Below are 13,631 nucleotides of genomic sequence, written 5' to 3' on the forward strand. Positions count from 1 at the left end.
TACATGCAAACTAAATTCTCACAGCCTAGAGAGAATTTTGTACAATTAAAATACAGAATTACAGCTCTTACCTGAACAATAAAACATTTTACTCTTCCAGGTCTGTTCTTACAATAAATAAATAAATATATTTAAAAAAGTTTATATAAACGTTTTTAATTAAATCCAGTAAACGAGTGAAGTTTAAACTGTTACTCTGGTTTAAATGCTCTGCTGAGTGTTGGGATGGTTGTTGTTGCAGCACGGACTGTATTCAGTGTGACACCAGTCGTCTTATGTTGTTTATATCTGAGCCGGGTTTGTTGTGTTTAATAAAGTTAAATGTACGCAACTAGATTGGCGTTAACCGTTCATTTTATATGTTTATAATAGAGGACAGAATGAAACAGCGAGCAGAGTGCGCGTTCACAGAGGAGGAGCTTGTTCAGCTCGCAGACAGAACATGATGTTTCTATGGTTACAGACGTTGCGCGTCCTCGATTCTTGAAAAACATCTTAAATTATTTTTTATTCTGTTCATTGGTCAAACTTTTTTATGCTGAAAATATATTTAACTATTACGAGGAACAAACCTGCATCTATAATGAGTTTTTTTGCTATGTAATATTAAATGTTTCTAATAGAATGAAGCATCAAAATATGAAAAGGCCAAATATTCAAGATTACAGGGCAAATTTAAAGTTTGTCAGTTAAAAACCTGATAATAAAATCACTCTTGCTAAAGATTACATCTGTCCCTCTGTACATAGACTATAGTCTGTTACAACAGCAGATAAAGTGTAAAATTAATGTGCAGTGAAAATGAGCTCTACATGAAACAAGTTACTTACAAATGTTGCTGTAAGAGAAGAAAAACCATTGATTTCTGTCCTGAAACATGTTCACAGCTCCTTCATGCTCAACACAGGGACAGACCCTTGTAGTCTTCAATAAGAGGTGCTTTACTGCCATCTGCTGGACAAATACAGCATTGCAGCATTAAGCATGTTTATTGCTGTTGTTTATTATTCTCTAAGGTTTACTTATTTATGTTGATAATATTTAATTTATTTAATAAAAGCACATCTGAATAGCTCAGCAAAAATATAGTTTATACTATGGTGTAATACAATTTTATTTTTTAGAATAAAAGAACAAAGCAGTAAAATAGTCATATTATGCATAATTTATTCAGAAAGAGTAGATTAAAATAATTAATGAAAAAAGTTCTACTTCTACTAATTTTTTTACTAAGTTACAAGTGTTTGAAGTGATCAGACTTACAGAAACAGTCATCAGTGTTGTATGTTGTGTGTGCAGATCCAGGCTTTGATGCTGAATATAACCTGCAGTGTTTCTCTCTCAATCTCTTTAAGTTTAGTGTGACTTTATCTCCACGCTGACATATGACTGACACGAGTCTGTCCTCAGTGAAGTGTCTCTTCACGCTGGAGGAGGAGTCCCGCTCATCAGCGCTCACACTTTATTGATATATATGGAGAAAATAAAAATGCTGCTTTCTGATTTGTCACTGATTGTGTTTGATGATTTCCTCTGTTGTGTCTAATAAGGTAACAGTGAGTGTCATTGGCAGCTGTGAGAGTCTCTCTCTCTTTAGGGGACTGACAGGAGCCAGTTTCTTCGGTGTGTTTGAGGGAGCAGGAGAAAAAAAACAGTGTGACGAGCAGAAGAAGATGGAGAGTTGTCTGATTCTGATGTTTCTGTGCTATATGGTAAAACTCACCACCTCTGGTAAGTACTCAGGAACTTTATTCTTTAAAATGAGCTTATATCATTTACTTGTAATATTACACTTACATACTATGTTTGGTATATTTATTAATAATTGTCTCCCTCTCTCTCATGTGTAGACAGTGTGAATGTGAGGTTGGTGAATGGCAATAATCCCTGTGCTGGTAGAGTGGAGGTTCTTCATGCTGGTCAGTGGGGAACAGTGTGTCAGTATTTCTGGGATATTGCTGATGCTGCAGTGGTGTGTAGAGAGCTGGACTGTGGGACGGCTGTAGAAGCAACAATTAACGCTCACTTTGGACAAGGATCAGGACCAATTTTAATGTCTGATGTACACTGTGGTGGATCAGAGACTGCACTGAAAGAGTGTAGATCAGACAGCCGATATGCACAGTCCTGCAATCATAATCAAGATGCTGGTGTCGTGTGTTCAGGTGAGCCTCCCCTCATCTTTTTATCACATCACACTTTCATAATTCTCACTCAAGCAATATAATGTTTCTGTGTGCTGGAGAGGACAAACTGCATCAGTGTCAGTCTTATGAAGTAGACAATCTGTTTAAATATTTTGTTTATGATATTATATTTGTCCCCATTCTTTATTTTTTTATAATAAACTATGATGCAGAGAATCCCCATTGAATATGTAATGTCTTCTTTATTATTCACAGACAGTCTGATTTGTCAATCTTAATACTGACAATCTCTATATTTAATGAAGATATGAAAGATAAAATTACAGATACAATTAGTGCAGATAAAATGAATGAATTAAATACAGAATGTCAAACATTAATGGAAGTTTTCTCTTGTGCAGTATAAAGAGATGATTAATTTATTTGTCCTTATATTGCAAAGACTCAAAGCAAGGACTTCGACTCGTGGACGGGATTCACCGGTGCTCTGGGAGAGTGGAGGTGCTTCAAACAGAAGGATGGGTTTCAGTGTGTGCTGCTGCCTTTGACCAGCAGGATGCAGAGGTTGTGTGTAGAGAGCTGGACTGTGGGATTCCTGTACAGGTGCTGGGAGAAGCTGCTTTTGGAAAAGGAAAGGGTCGAGTTTGGTCAGAGGAGATTCAGTGTAGAGGAAATGAAGCTCAGATACACAACTGTTCACGAATATCTTCACAGAAGCACAACTGTTCCCATGACAATGATGTTGGAGTGATTTGTTCTGGTTGAGTATAAACATTTGGCTTCTTTTTAGATAAATTACATACATAATATACTGCTGAATTATCTTGACTCTAGTTTCATACTGTTTAAATAAGATGTCAGTTCTCTGCACAGGTTACACTGATCTCAGACTGGTAAACGGAGACTCTTGTTCTGGAAGAGTGGAGCTTCAGTTCCTCAAGGATTGGGGCACAGTGTGTGATGCATGCTGGGATATGAGAGCTTCCAGTGTCCTCTGTAGACAGCTGAATTGTGGGATTGCTGTGTCTGTTGTGGGATCAGACTGGTTTGGAGAGGGAAGTGGTGAAATCTGGGCTGATGTGTTTGATTGTGACGGGAATGAAACAAAACTCTCAGAATGTTCCATCTCTTCATGGAGTCGAGCTGAATGTTCTCATAGACGAGATGTTGGAGTCATCTGCTCTAGTGAGGGGATTTTATTGAAATAAATGTTATAAATTATCTAGAATTATCTTAAAGTGTCACATCTTTCACTCAGATTCCTCTCTGGCTGTTCATGATGGTCTGGTGCGGTTGTCTGGAGAGAGACAGTGTGAGGGGGAGGTGGAAGTTTCCATCCATCAGGTCTGGAGGAGAGTTCTGCTGGACTCCTGGAGTCTCACTGAATCCTCTGTGGTCTGCAGACAGCTGGGCTGTGGCTCTGTACTGAACTTCTCCAGCTCCTCTTCATCCAGTCCTGAACACAGTCATGAGTGTGTGACGGGCTTCCAGTGCTCTGGGAGTGAAGCTCATCTGGGGAACTGCAGCTCTCCACAAACTCTCAAGTGCAGCTCCACACAACAGCTGTCAATCACCTGCCTTGGTGAGAAGAGCAACATCTGGGCAGATTCTTCAGTTGTTAGTGATCACTAATGTGTTTCTCTTTCTCTGAATATCAGGTCGCGGGTCCATCAGGCTGGTGGGTTCTGGGGGAGACTGTGCAGGGAGGCTGGAGGTTTTTCACAGCGGCTCATGGGGGACAGTGTGTGATGACTCCTGGGAAATTAAAGATGCCCATGTGGTGTGCAGACAGCTGCAGTGTGGAGTGGCCCTCAGTAACCAGCAGGTACCAGCCTGGTTTGGTCCTGGTTCTGGACCCATATGGCTGGATGAGGTGGAGTGTGAGGGGAATGAGACGTCCCTGTGGAGCTGCTCTTCTCCAGGCTGGGGGAAACATGACTGTCAACACAAACAGGATGTAGGAGTCGTATGCTCAGGTAAATGGTAAACAATAATTTAAATAATAATTTAACACATTTTTTTTCTGATGCAGACGGAATACAATATTGAAACAATCTGGCAGAGTTTCCTGTGCTCTGTAACACCACTACTGAAACACACAGCGTGACTATTGTGGTCTGAATCCTAAACTGATGACTCTTCTGTTTAGTGAATCAAAGACATGCATCTGACATATATATAATATGGAATGTGTGTTTGTGTGTGTGTGTGTATATATATATACATATATATATATATATATATATATATATATATATATATATATATATATATATCCCCTTTCATTGGAGAATAATAATTTTAAATGGGGGGGAAAATCTCATTATGAGAGAAATGTTTTTCTCTAATACACACTGCTCACAATTAATCATACCCTTTTATTCAATACTTTTTGCAACCTCCTTTTCCCAAGATAACAGCTCTGAGTCTTCACCTATAATGCCTGATGAGTTTGGAGAAAACTTGACAAGAGATCAGAGACCATTCCTTCTTGCAGAATCTCTCCAAATCCTTCAGATTCCCAGCTCCATGTTGGTGCTTCTTCTCTTCAGTTCACTCCACTCATTTTCTTTAGGGTTCAGGTCAGGAGACTGGGACGGCCATGGCAGAAGCTTGGTTTTGTGTTCAGTGACCCATTTTTGTGTTGATTTTGATGTTTGTTTTTGGATCATTGTCCTGATGTCCTGATTTTCTATATACAGGTCCTGGTCATATAATTAGAATATCATCAAAAAGTTGATTTATTTTACTAATTCCATTCAAAAAGTGAAACTTGTATATTATATTAATTCATTACACACAGACTGATATATTTCAAATGTTTATTTCTTTTAATTTTGATTATAACTGACAACTAAGGAAAATCCCAAATTCATTATCTCAGAAAATTAGAATATTGTGAAAAGGTTCAATATTGAAGACACCTGGTGCCACACTCTAATCAGCTAATTAACTCAAAACACCTGCAGAGGCCTTTAAATGGTCTCTCAGTCTAGTTCTGTAGGCTACACAATCATGGGGAAGACTGTTCACAGAGCTCTGTGTCCAAGCACATTAATAGAGAGGCGAAGGGAAGGAAAAGATGTGGTAGAAAAAAGTGTACAAGCAATAGGGATAACCGCACCCTGGAGAGGATTGTGAAACAAAACCCTTTGAAAAATGTGGGGGAGATTCACAAAGAGTGGACTGCAGCTGGAGTCAGTGCTTCAAGAACCACTACGCACAGACGTATGCAAGACATGGGTTTCAGCTGTTGCATTCCTCCACTCTTGAACAACAGACAGCGTCAGAAGCGTCTCGCCTGGGCTAAAGACAAAAAGGACTGGACTGCTGCTGAGTGGTCTAAAGTTATGTTCTCTGATGAAAGTACATTTTGCATTTCCTTTGGAAATCAGGGTCCCAGAGTCTGGAGGAAGAGAGGAGAGGCACACAATCCACGTTGCTTGAGGTCCAATGTAAAGTTTCCACAGTCAGTGATGGTTTGGGGTGCCATGTCTTCTGCTGGTATTGGTCCACTGTGTTTTCTGAGGTCCAAGGTCAACGCAGCCGTATTTCAGGAAGTTTTAGAGCAATTCATGCTTCCTGCTGCTGACCAACTTTATGGAGATGCAGATTTAATTTTCCAACAGGACTTGGCACCTGCACACAGTGCCAAAGCTACCAGTACCTGGTTTAAGGACCATGGTATCCCTGTTTTTAATTGGCCAGCAAACTCGCCTGACCTTAACCCCATAGAAAATCTATGGGGTATTGTGAAGAGGAAGATGCGATATGCCAGACCCAACAATGCAGAAGAGCTGAAGGCCACTATCAGAGCAACCTGGGCTCTCATAACACCTGAGCAGTGCCACAGACTGATCGACTCCATGCCACACCGCATTGCTGCAGTAATTCAGGCTAAAGGAGCCCCAACTAAGTACTGAGTGCTGTACATGCTCATACTTTACATGTTCATACTTTTCAGTTGGCCAAGATTTCTAAAAATCCTTTCTTTGTATTGGTCTTAAGTAATATTCTAATTTTCTAAGATACTGAATTTGGGATTTTCCTTAGTTGTCAGTAATAATCATCAAAATTAAAAGAAATAAACATCTGAAATATATCAGTCTGTGTGTAATGAATGAATATATAATATACAAGTTTCACTTTTTGAATGGAATTAGTGAAATAAATCAACTTTTTGATGACATTCTAATTATATGACCAGCACCTGTATTTAATAACAGAAACATTTATACTAGATGGTGTTCAGGAGGGTTATGATGATGTGAAGAGTGTCAGGGAGTGTATGAGTGACATGTTTGGTATGTTACTGATACCTTTTTACCTTACACTTAATTTACGTTTAGTTTTTATATTCGCTTTATAATATTAATTTCTGTGATCATGATAGCTCATTTAGTTTGACTCCCATTATTGATGTATTCATTAATAATACTTTTTAAAGCATATATTAATAAATGAATTTGCTCTTGTTTTCTAATAACTAACTATGATGATGTGGGGGAGGAGCCAGGGGAACAGGGAGTGACTGTATAACTCAAACCACACCCACTGCCTCAAATCCTTTCAAAGCTTTTAAGTGGTTTGCGGAGTTTAAGGGTTTTAGATGCAATACCAGTTTTAACTGCTGTCCACTAATCTTTTATGTAACATATTGTATTGAAATCTACTAAATCAATCACATTTAATCCGTGGTTCACAGGAAAAAATGTTTTGCTTTCATGGCTTTTTCAAAAAGGTTTTTACAAATTGCATTATTTTTGTGATCCCATTGCACTGAAACATTTGTATATGTTATACTTTTAGATGTTTTAACTTCCACTGCTCCAGTTTTATATTTGTGTCTAATTTGATTGTTGTTTTGATTTTTGATTGTTTAACATTGATTTTAATATTTTCTGTTTTGCAATTAAAGTCCCACTGACTGTGTGCATATTATGTCATTGTTGTTATTATTATTATCTTTATTGTGAAATTGGGGAATGCTAAAGCACTGTTTTTTTGTTTTTGCAAACAAAATGCAAAATTGAATACATTTCTATGAATTCTGTATCTTTTTCTGGAATATGATGTGTCTCTGTCTTATCAGTGTTTATTGTCAGCTATCAGTGCTTGCATCTCTTCTCTGCAGGTGTCAGACTTTTGCGCTGTATGTACCCTGAAGTGTTTCCCACATTCTCTCATGACAGCTGGGTGACTTTGTCAGCACTTTATCATGTGCGTGTCTCCTCAGTAAAGTGTCTCTGTAAGGTAGAGGAGGAGTTTCGTACTCTTGATATATATGGAGAAACGTGAAAATGCCTTGGCTGATTTGTCGTTGTAGCTGTTCTTTAGAAGTTTAACTCTGAGTGCGATTGGTGGTTTTCAGAAGCCCCTCCCCTCTCTCTACCTTTATCTTTCTCACCAGAGCGGACAAGAGTATCTTTTTCTTCAGAATTGCTAAGAGAGCTGATGAAAAATTTGTACCAAAGTGCGGAGCAGAGGGAGATGAAGAACTGTCTGACAATCCTACTGATGTCCATAGTCGTCACACTCACCAGTGCAGGTATTTTTACCTTTAGTTAATGGGCCAGACAGTTCCTTTCAACATATTACATTAAAGTAGTTTAATATTTAACATACGAATCTTCCTTTGTACCATCAATAACTTAAGTAATATTTCTTTATTCCTAAGTTTCATTTCTTACTGATATTTATTTATTTAAATGGAAAAATTGCTTCTGAAGGTCAAAGTTTAGATTCTCACTCATTTTTTTTTTAATTGCATGAAATTATCTTGTGGTTAGATGTGTTCTAATATAAATGCATTTTTTATGACTTATTCATTGAGTGAAATGCAAAAGTGATTTTTCACACCAAGTGAGCTACAAAAAAAAAAACAGCATAATTTATCTATAAATGTATGAAGTTTCATAGATAAACGACTCTTCTACAGGCAGTGTGAGGTTGGTTGGTGCTAACAGTTGCTGTGCTGGTAGAGTGGAGGTTCTTCATAGAGGTCAGTGGGGAACAGTGTGTGATGATGGCTGGGATATGAATGATGCTGGAGTGGTGTGTAGAGAGATGAACTGTGGTAGAGCATTACGTGCAGTTGGTGATGCTCACTTTGGACAAGGATCAGGACCAATATGGATGGATGAAGTGAAGTGTACTGGATCAGAGTCTACACTGAAAAACTGTAAATCAGAATCAGAAAATAACTGTGGTCATAATGAAGATGCTGGAGTCATTTGTTTAGGTAAGCCCGTCCAATCTTCTTAGATGTTTTTTTAGGAAAAGAAACTGAACCGATTTGATGTCCTTATCTTAATAATGAAATGGTTATACACACAGGTCGCCTTCCCAGACTCATTAATGGATCTCATCTGTGTGCTGGGAGATTAGAGATACTTCAAATAAAGACGTGGTTTTCAGTGTGTGATGCTGACTTTGACCAGCAGGATGCAGAGGTTGTGTGTAGAGAGCTGGACTGTGGGGCTCCTGTACAGGTGCTGGGAGAAGATGCTTTTGGAAAAGGAGATGCTCAAATGTGGACACAAGAGATTCAGTGCAGAGGAAATGAAGCATACTTTGCATCTTGTCCTGCATCCACATCTTCAAATACACACTGTTCCCATGACAATGCTGTAGGAGTAATATGCTCTGGTTAAGTAATATTTGACCTCTCTTTACATATATTGCACATATAAAGACATTAATTCTATTTTCTAAAGAGAAGTGTCCTTAAACTTTTGTTTTGTTTCAATAACCAGGTTACACTGATCTCAGACTGGTCAATGGTCCTGACATCTGTTCTGGTCGAGTTGAGCATCAGTACTTCAGTAAATGGGGCACAGTGTGTGATGCATGCTGGGATATGAGAGCTGCCACTGTCCTCTGTAGACAGCTGAATTGTGGGATTGCTGTGTCTGTTGTGGGATCAGACTGGTTTGGAGAGGGAAGTGGTGAAATCTGGGCTGATGTGTTTGATTGTGACGGGAATGAATCAAAACTCTCAGAATGTTCCATCTCTTCATGGAGTCGAGCTGAAAGTTCTCATAGACGAGATGTTGGAGTCATCTGCTCTAGTGAGGGCATTTTATTGAAATAAATGTTTTTAAATGATCTATATAAATGACCTTGCAATATCTTAATAAAGTGTCTCATCTTTCACTCAGATTCCTCTCTGGCTGTTCATGATGGTCTGGTGCGGTTGTCTGGAGAGAGACAGTGTGAGGGGGAGGTGGAAGTTTCCATCCATCAGGTCTGGAGGAGAGTTCTGCTGGACTCCTGGAGTCTCACTGAATCCTCTGTGGTCTGCAGACAGCTGGGCTGTGGCTCTGTGCTGAACTTCTCCGGCTCCTCTTCATCCAGTCCTGAGCACAGTCATGAGTGTGTGACGGGCTTCCAGTGCTCTGGGAGTGAAGCTCATCTGGGGAACTGCAGCTCTCCACAAACTCTCAGCTGCAGCTCCACACAACAGCTGTCAATCACCTGCCTTGGTGAGAAGAGCAACATCTGGGCAGATTCTTCAGTTGTTAGTGATCACTAATGTGTTTCTCTTTCTCTGAATATCAGGTCATGGGTCCATCAGGCTGGTGGGTTCTGGGGGAGACTGTGCAGGGAGGCTGGAGGTTTTTCACAGCGGCTCATGGGGGACAGTGTGTGATGACTCCTGGGATATTAAAGATGCCCATGTGGTGTGCAGACAGCTGCAGTGTGGAGTGGCCCTCAGTAACCAGCAGGTACCAGCCTGGTTTGGTCCTGGTTCTGGACCCATATGGCTGGATGAGGTGGAGTGTGAGGGGAATGAGATGTCCCTGTGGAGCTGCTCTTCTCCAGGCTGGGGAAAACATGACTGTCAACACAAGGACGATGTAGGAGTCGTGTGTTCAGGTAAACTGTGAACAATAATTTAAACTAGATGAGTAAAGTTCGTAGACAAACTTTAAGTTGGCTTGAAAAAGCCAAGCCAGAAAGTTTGGAGTCATTTTAAAAGCTTGAAGTTTGAAATAGTTTTAGTTTAGTAGTTTAAAAGCTAGATAGTGTGTGTGAGTGAGTGAGTATGTGTGTGTGTAGATAGATAGTAGATAGATAGTTAGTAAGTTAGAATGATTGATAGTTAGATAGTAAATTACACAGTTAATTAGTTAGTAAGTTAGGTAGTTAGATAGATAGTAAGTTAGTTAGATAGATGGTTAGATAATTAGTTAGTTTATGAGTTTGAATGAGTTTAAATGGCTCAGTAATGGAGTTTAATGGGCTTCAGTGTGTTTAGATTTGAATTTGTGACAGTTGGAGGTTGATGGAATGTTCAAATTTTCAATGTAAGTCTATTGGAGTTTTTCCGAGTTTTGATCAGTATTTTTAGAAAAACTGTAAGTCGGATCAGTTTGAAAAGATATAGCAACCCGAGTCAGAACAGTTTGAAGGTCTGAGCCGGGTTTGGTGGTTGTAGTTTTAAAGCTATAGGAGATAACTGTAAGTTGGCTTTTTCAAGCCAACTTAATAATAATTTAACAATTTTTTCTTATGCAGACAGAATGCAATATTGATATTGTTTCCTGTGCTCTGCAACACTGCTACTGAAACACACAAAGTGACTACTGAATCTAAACAGATGACTCTTCTTTTTAGTGAATCAAAGACATGCATCTGACAACGAGTTTATATGTATATATTGAAATTGTCTCATCATTGGCAGTGGATTTTAATTTCTTTCTCTTTTTTTTTTTTTTTGTTCTTTTCAAATATCTATTCCTTAAAGCACTAAAACATTGTTAATGGAATTGTTAAGGAACTGGAATCAAAACTGTTTAATTCTTTAAATTCGTTGGTTCTCATTCCCCACCCCAAACCCTATCTAGAGTTTAAAGAGATCAGGTTAACTGAGGGCTGTGAAGGGAATCTGGAGGTTTTCTACAATGGATCCTGGGGAAATGTGTGTTACAATAAGATGGACAGAGACACAGTGAGTCTGATCTGTCAAGAGCTGAACTGTGGAAGATCTGGTGTTTTGTCTGATTCTACAACAAGAGTGAAATCAGCTCCTAACTGGCTGGATGAAGTGAAATGTCGACGTCATGATTCCACTTTATGGCAGTGTCCATCTTCACCCTGGGGACAGAACGACTGTAATGAAGATGAAGTGGCCAAAATCACCTGTTCAAGTGAGATGATATTTTAATGATGGTCTCAATAGTCAGGTTTCTTTAAACACAATGTTTATATATATTTACATTTACATTTAATCATTTAGCAGATGCTTTTATTCAGAGATTTCCAAATGAGGAGAGAAATATAAGCAATCAAACCATCAATAGGCCAACAATATGCAAGTGCTGTGACTAGTCCCAGTTATTCCAGCACAGTACACATAGCAAGTACATTTTTTTTCTTAAATACAGTAGAAATAGTACGTGTTAGTATTGAAAGTGTCAAGTGTTTACGAAAAAGATGATAGAAAGAGCCTTAAATGATTTATAGGGTTTCAATTTTCACATTGATATGTTTCACTGAGAGATGTTGTGACTCTTTGTATCCTAAAATTCAGTTCTCTTCATTTTATAATCTCAGTGGAGAAAAGTTATGAATCTCCTCAGAGTCGTCTGACATGTTCAAACTCACCATCTCCTCACCAGAGACAGTGTTCAAGTAAGTTTTTAGACAACAAATTTGTTAAATGTTTAGTCTATATTTTTATAACAAATGATTAAAATATGTGCATTTAAACAAAAATTTGCATTTAATTTGCATTTAATATCATAATCAAATTCAAAAATAACTTTTAAAGCCATCTTGGTTCAGTTTCATTGTGTTTTGTTGTGAAAGGTGAGCTGAAGCTGGTCAGTGATGTTGATGTGTGTGATTTAGATCATGTTCCTCTCAGACTGAGTGGAGGGGAGGGCCGGTGCTCTGGGAGGCTGGAGGTGTATCATAACGCTGTGTGGGGCTCAGTCTGTGATGATCTGTGGGACATCAGCGATGCTCAGGTGGTCTGCAGACAGCTGGGTTGTGGAGCAGCACTGAGGGCTGATGGGAATTCAACCTCTGATGATGGTAAAGATGTTGTGTGGCTGAACAGAGTCGAGTGCAGAGGGAATGAGATTCACCTGTGGGACTGTCCTCTCTCCCTGAAGAACCACACTGACTGCTCCAACAAAGATCACGCTGGACTCACCTGTGCAGGTCACAGCAAACACTGACCAATATTAGTAATTTTTTTACATTTAGAGCTAACAATATTTTTATTTTAAAAATAATTTAAATAAAACTATTAAAAATAATTGTATTATTTTTAATGTTTGTGTGTATGTCTTTACATGGATAGATTTGTCTTTGTCCAGTACCACAACATCAGTCTCTCGTCCACAAACTCCTCCGTCTCTCTCTGTGCTTGTGATTGTACTGGGAGTTGTGCTCTTACTGCTCTTAGTGCCACTGCTTATACTGATTCAGCGGAAACGAGTGATGAGGAGAGGTAGGAGAGATCCAGAGACTGTCATATTGTGTCTTATTCAGTGTGTGATCAGTCATGTTGTGAACTGACAGCAGGTTTATCTCTCTACACTCACAGCTCTCTCTGACTGGTACACAGGACTACAAAAGACTCAGACTGAGGCCGTTTATCAAGAGATTCATTACAGAAAATATCACTTCAATCAAAACGGTGGGGCATCGTGGGAGAATGTTAAAAGATTTAATTATGTTATAATATAGGTGATTAGAGATTCTGAAAGAGAGAAAATGAAAGCAATAGACAGTAAAAAAAACCACCTCAATACAAAATGTTGCAGTACAATGAGACTCTTTATACTTCAGTCTTAAAGCTGCAGTAGGTAACTTCTGTAAAAAATGTATTTTTTACATATTTGTTAAATCTGTCATTATGTCCTGACAGTAGAATATGAGACAGATAATCTGTGAAAAAAATCAAGCTCCTCTGGCTCCTCCCAGTGGTCCTATTCCCATTTGTAGAAATACACCGCTCCCGGTAAGAAACAACCAATCAGAGCCAGGAGGAGTGTCTTAGCAGTGTCAATCAAGCTCGCATGCGCGCTGATCACACCCCTCCCATGCACAGCGCCAGCGCATACAGGCATTCAAATTCAAGATTACCGGTGTGCCGCAGCTTTGCTCATGGCGGAAAAACAATCCAAACTGCCAATTCCTCGAGTGGCACCTGCTCATAAAATAAAGACGGGTAAACGGAAAAAGACAGATGACGATGATAAAAAAGCCAAAAAGAAAGAATTAGATAGAGCCCGAAATAAAACGAGGGTAAATATCGGTGCGGCTTTTCCGAGGTGGAGGGAGCTACGTGTCCTGAAAGGATTAAAAACTGATGCAGAGTCAGCCACATTTCTGCTTGACAAGTAAGTATCCCTGCTTGATTTGTTTCATTTTTTAAGAACTACACAACTAAGATCATTTCAATACAGGCCTGCCCGTCCCCTGCCTGATGCTCCGCGCACACCACGGCTTCCTCTTCTCCCCGCCCGT

The 13,631-nt window shown here is 39.1% G+C and overlaps 2 protein-coding genes across 3 annotated transcripts in view; both read left to right on the top strand.

Moving 5' to 3' along the window:
• LOC125245588 (scavenger receptor cysteine-rich type 1 protein M130-like) overlaps positions 1-13,631 on the top strand; it is a 105,055-nt gene that overhangs the window by 87,672 nt on the left and 3,752 nt on the right. The window lies entirely within an intron of this gene.
• Positions 1,239-11,331, top strand: LOC125245429 (scavenger receptor cysteine-rich type 1 protein M130-like). 2 transcript variants are annotated; one of them, XM_048156015.1, is made up of 7 exons: positions 1,239-1,731; positions 1,851-2,165; positions 2,590-2,907; positions 8,903-9,217; positions 9,308-9,631; positions 9,708-10,025; positions 10,997-11,331. In XM_048156015.1, the coding sequence occupies exons 1-7, from the start codon at positions 1,524-1,526 to the stop codon at positions 11,314-11,316; spliced, it is 2,118 nt and encodes a 705-aa protein (XP_048011972.1). In that variant the 5' UTR covers positions 1,239-1,523; the 3' UTR covers positions 11,317-11,331. The 2 variants fall into 2 exon arrangements, with proteins under 2 accessions (XP_048011972.1, XP_048011973.1); XM_048156016.1 differs by lacking the exons at positions 8,903-9,217; positions 9,308-9,631; positions 9,708-10,025; positions 10,997-11,331 and adding exons at positions 3,021-3,332; positions 3,406-3,729; positions 3,806-4,149 and having other exon boundaries at positions 1,259-1,731.

Source organism: Megalobrama amblycephala, linkage group LG14 (assembly GCF_018812025.1).
Source record: "Megalobrama amblycephala isolate DHTTF-2021 linkage group LG14, ASM1881202v1, whole genome shotgun sequence".
Lineage (NCBI taxonomy): Eukaryota > Metazoa > Chordata > Actinopteri > Cypriniformes > Xenocyprididae > Megalobrama > Megalobrama amblycephala.

Coding starts and splice junctions, on each gene's coding strand:
- LOC125245429 (XM_048156015.1), top strand. CDS start 1,524: ATGATTTCCTCTGTTGTGTCTAATAAGGTAACAGTGAGTGTCATTGGC. Junction 2,166..2,589: donor TGCTGGTGTCGTGTGTTCAG/GTGAGCCTCCCC, acceptor TATATTGCAAAG/ACTCAAAGCAAGGACTTCGA. Junction 10,026..10,996: donor TGTAGGAGTCGTGTGTTCAG/GTAAACTGTGAA, acceptor AACCCTATCTAG/AGTTTAAAGAGATCAGGTTA.